Source organism: Theropithecus gelada, chromosome 1 (genome assembly GCF_003255815.1).
Source record: "Theropithecus gelada isolate Dixy chromosome 1, Tgel_1.0, whole genome shotgun sequence".
NCBI classification, from domain to species: Eukaryota; Metazoa; Chordata; class Mammalia; order Primates; family Cercopithecidae; genus Theropithecus; species Theropithecus gelada.
This window is the reverse complement of record NC_037668.1, coordinates 60,301,268-60,304,815: the sequence shown is the minus strand read 5'-3', so window position 1 is coordinate 60,304,815 and position 3,548 is coordinate 60,301,268. Positions and strand designations below refer to the sequence as shown.

Below are 3,548 nucleotides of genomic sequence, written 5' to 3'. Positions count from 1 at the left end.
CCCGCCCTTCACGACAGCTGCGGGGGACAGCCCGGAGTGCCCTGAGGGTGGCTGCGGTCCTTCCCCTCCTGGGTGGGGACCAGAGGGCGCTGAGCGGCGGCGGACACCCCCAAACACTCGCGGGAGAGGGGTGCTGGGTCCCTTTGAGCAGCCCGCCCAACCCTGCCCCCACCCCCCCCAGGGTGGACAGTGGAGGTGCTCCTTGGGGCTTCAGACCCTTCTCCCTCCCCCTGCAACGGGACCCCACGAAAGGAAGGGTGGGGAGAAGGTTCGGGAAGATCAGGGGGCTGGGAGGTTTGGAAAGGCCACTCCAGGCCCCAGTTCCCACTCCCGCCTCAGGCTGGTCCGGGAGGGGCAGACTCTCCCCGCCCCCAGGTCCGCGCGGCCGCTCCCTCCTCCCCCGGCAGGAGCCCCGGCCAAGTGGGCGCGCCCGGCCCGGGGCCGGCCGGGATCCGGTGTCGGCTGCAGCTGGCAGTGCGGCGGGCACGGGCGCCGGAGCGAGGGGCCCGCGGGCCCAGCTATTAATAACGCGGCCGCCAGCCCGGGGTCGCGTAGCCATGGCCAGCCGGGAGCCCCGGCGCGGCGGGGACGGCGCCGCCCAGGCCGCGAGGTAGGACCGTGCCGGGCCCGCGTCGCCGCCCCCCTGGGGAGGGAGTGCTGCTGGACGGGTTCCCTTTCCCCCCGACCGCGGGCGTCTTTCGCCTGCCTAGGGGTAGTGGTCCAGCTGGGGTGGGGCACTGGAGCCGCCTCGTGAGGGGACATCGGGGAGTCGGGCCGGCTCGGGGTCCTGGCACCTCCGTTTGTCTGTGGCTTTTTATAATACCCCTCCCCTTCCCGGGGCTGCATGAGAGTTAACCCTTCCAGGCGAGTGGGCATCCACCGCTCAAGTGCCATTTGGCCAATAGCAGCCAAAGACACTTCTCGCTTGCCTTCATTCCTCCCTGCAAATGTCAGCTGGAGACGGAGGCCTCCCCTGCTGAATTGGCTGTGTGGAAGCCACTTGGTGCAAGGCTGGGCATCTGCCAGCAGCTTGAAGTTAAGAGTCTGTCAGGACTTGTTCTCTCCGGTCTGGCGTGGGATAGATGGGGGAAGGGTCCAGGGGCCCTCCCCACTATCCCTGCTGGCAGGGCACCGCTGATTAGTGGGGAAAGGGACCTGTGGCTGAGGGGTTTGGGGTGAGAGGCGAGTATTTCTGTCCCAGGTCATACTGTGGCTCTGAGACTTCCCAGTGTACCAAGAGGTGAGGGTGCAAATACACACCTCCCGACACCCCTTCACTGTCACACAGGGGCAAAAAGCTGAGTGGTCTTACACACACACACTCACCCATACTGCTGTCCACACCTACAGCTACACAGTCAGACACAGGACTCTTGCCTGCACAGTGTCACATGCACTCCCAGCCACATCCCTGAACAGGGTTGGAGAGCTCTGCTGTCCTCTGGGGACAGGGACAGAGTGGCAGAGGCAGGCTGCCCAGGGCCCAAGGAAGCTGGAGGTCAGGGGCCCCAGCTAAGCTGGCTTCCTCTCCTCTGAGCCTCCTGTCATCTGCTTCTTTCCCTCCTCTCTCTGTTTAAAAGAGGCAGCTGCGTGAGGGCAGCACCCAGCAGAGGCCTGGCACCATGGGTGGGTTGGCGGAAGCAATACGACGTGTGCTAGCAGCACAGCTTGGAGGTCAGGAGGCCTGGGTGCTACTTCCAGCTTTGCCATTCGACCTTGGGCAGATTTCCTCCTTGGAGTTCATCTGGTTTCTGCCTGTCTGCCGTTACAGAGCCCCACCCTAAGATATAGAGCAGAATGAGAACTCTGCTTGTCCTTAGGAAACTCACTATCAGGGAGACAGACACATGCACTTCTGTAACTGGAGCAATAAGTGTGAAGATGTGCTGCATACAGAGTATCCTGAGAACACAGATGGGGTTGTCTGGGAGATACTTTATGGAAGAGATTAAGTTTGAGCAGGGCTTGAAGGATGAGTACAAATTTGTTAGGTAGATAGAAGTATATTGTGGGCTGGGTGCCGTGGTTCACACCTGTAATCCCAGCACTTTGGGAGGCCAAGGTGGGCAGATCACCTGAGATCAGGAGTTCAAGACCAGCCCGGCCAACATAGTGAAACCCCGGTTCTACTAAAAATACAAAAAATTAGCCAGGCGTGGTGGCATGTGCCTGTAATCCCAGCTACTTGGGAAGCTGAGGCAGGAGAATTGCTTGAACCCAGAAGTCAGAGGATATATCGTGACTGCTGTGTGCCAGGCTCTATTATATGTGCTGTAGTTATCTCTTTTGAACCTCACGCCTATCCTAGGAGGGTGGTAAATACCGCAGGCCTTCTCCAGCCTCCACCACTTACAACAGTTGTGGAACCTCGTGTGAGTTATTTACTCTGTGCATTGGCTTCCTCATCTATTAAATGGGGATAATAGATGAGGATTCTTTTTTTCTTTTTTCTTTTGAGATAGTCTTGCTCTTGTTGCTCAGGCTGGAGGGCAATGGCGCAATCTCAGTTCACTGCAACCTCTGCCTCCCGGGTTCAAGTGATCCTCCTGCTTCAGCCTCCCGAGTAGCTGGGATTACAGGCACGCGCCACCATGCCCAGCTAATTTTTTTGTATTTTTAGTAGAGATGGAGTTTCACCATGTTGGCCAGGCTGGTCTCAAACTTCTGACCTCAGGTGATCCACCTGCCTTGGCCTCCCAAAGTCCTGGGATTACAGGCGTGAGCCACCACTCCCAGCCAATAGATGATGAGGATTCTATAAATGAGTGTTCATGTAAAATGCCTAGAATAATCTTGAACACAGTGAAGTCATTCCAAGGTGGGCGGCTCGGCAGGAGAATGATGAAAGGGCCGTCTGCTGGGAAAGCAGGGACTATTGAATATCAGAGTGGGTTTGGCTGACTGAGCAGGTGCATCCTTCCTGGCCCTGGCTCTAGGAGCTCTGCCTTCCCAGGTAGTACAGAGTTGTTCTCTCTTTAGGTGGTTTTGAGAAGCTGCATTTCTCAGCTGGACACTGTGGGCTAAGAGTAGGAGGTGTAAAAAGTTAATGCATGCTCTGGGATGTCAAGCATTGGGTGGGTTGCAGAAATAATGTGAGAGGCGGCTAACAAAGGTATGTTTGGGGCCAGGCGCGGTGGCTCATGCCTGTAATCCCAGCACTTTGGGAGGCTGAGACGGGCGGATCAAAAGGTCAGGAGATCGAGACCATCCTGGCTAACCTGGTGAAACCCCGTCTCTACTAAAAAATACAAAAAAGCCGGGCGCGGTGGCTCAAGCCTGTAATCCCAGCACTTTGGGAGGCCGAGACGGGCGGATCACGAGGTCAGGAGATCAAGACCATCCTGGCTAACACGGTGAAACCCCGTCTCTACTAAAAATACAAAAAACTAGCCGGGCGAGGTGGCGGGCGCTTGTAGTCCCAGCTACTCGGGAGGCTGAGGCAGGAGAATGGCATAAACCCAGGAGGCGGAGCTTGCAGTGAGCTGAGATCTGGCCACTGCACTCCAGCCTGGGCGACAGAGCGAGACTCCGCCTCAAAAAAAAAAAAA

At 57.6% G+C, this 3,548-nt stretch overlaps 1 protein-coding gene across 3 annotated transcripts in view; it reads left to right on the top strand.

The window, feature by feature from the left end:
* The first annotated feature begins 451 nt into the window (after positions 1-451).
* SYNC (syncoilin, intermediate filament protein) overlaps positions 452-3,548 on the top strand; it is a 23,408-nt gene continuing 20,311 nt past the window's right edge. For all 3 annotated transcript variants that reach the window (XM_025363146.1, XM_025363137.1, XM_025363129.1), the window contains exon 1: positions 452-610. In XM_025363146.1, the coding sequence (XP_025218931.1) occupies positions 558-610 (53 nt within the window). In that variant the 5' untranslated portion in view covers positions 452-557. The remainder of the gene's footprint in view (positions 611-3,548) is intronic.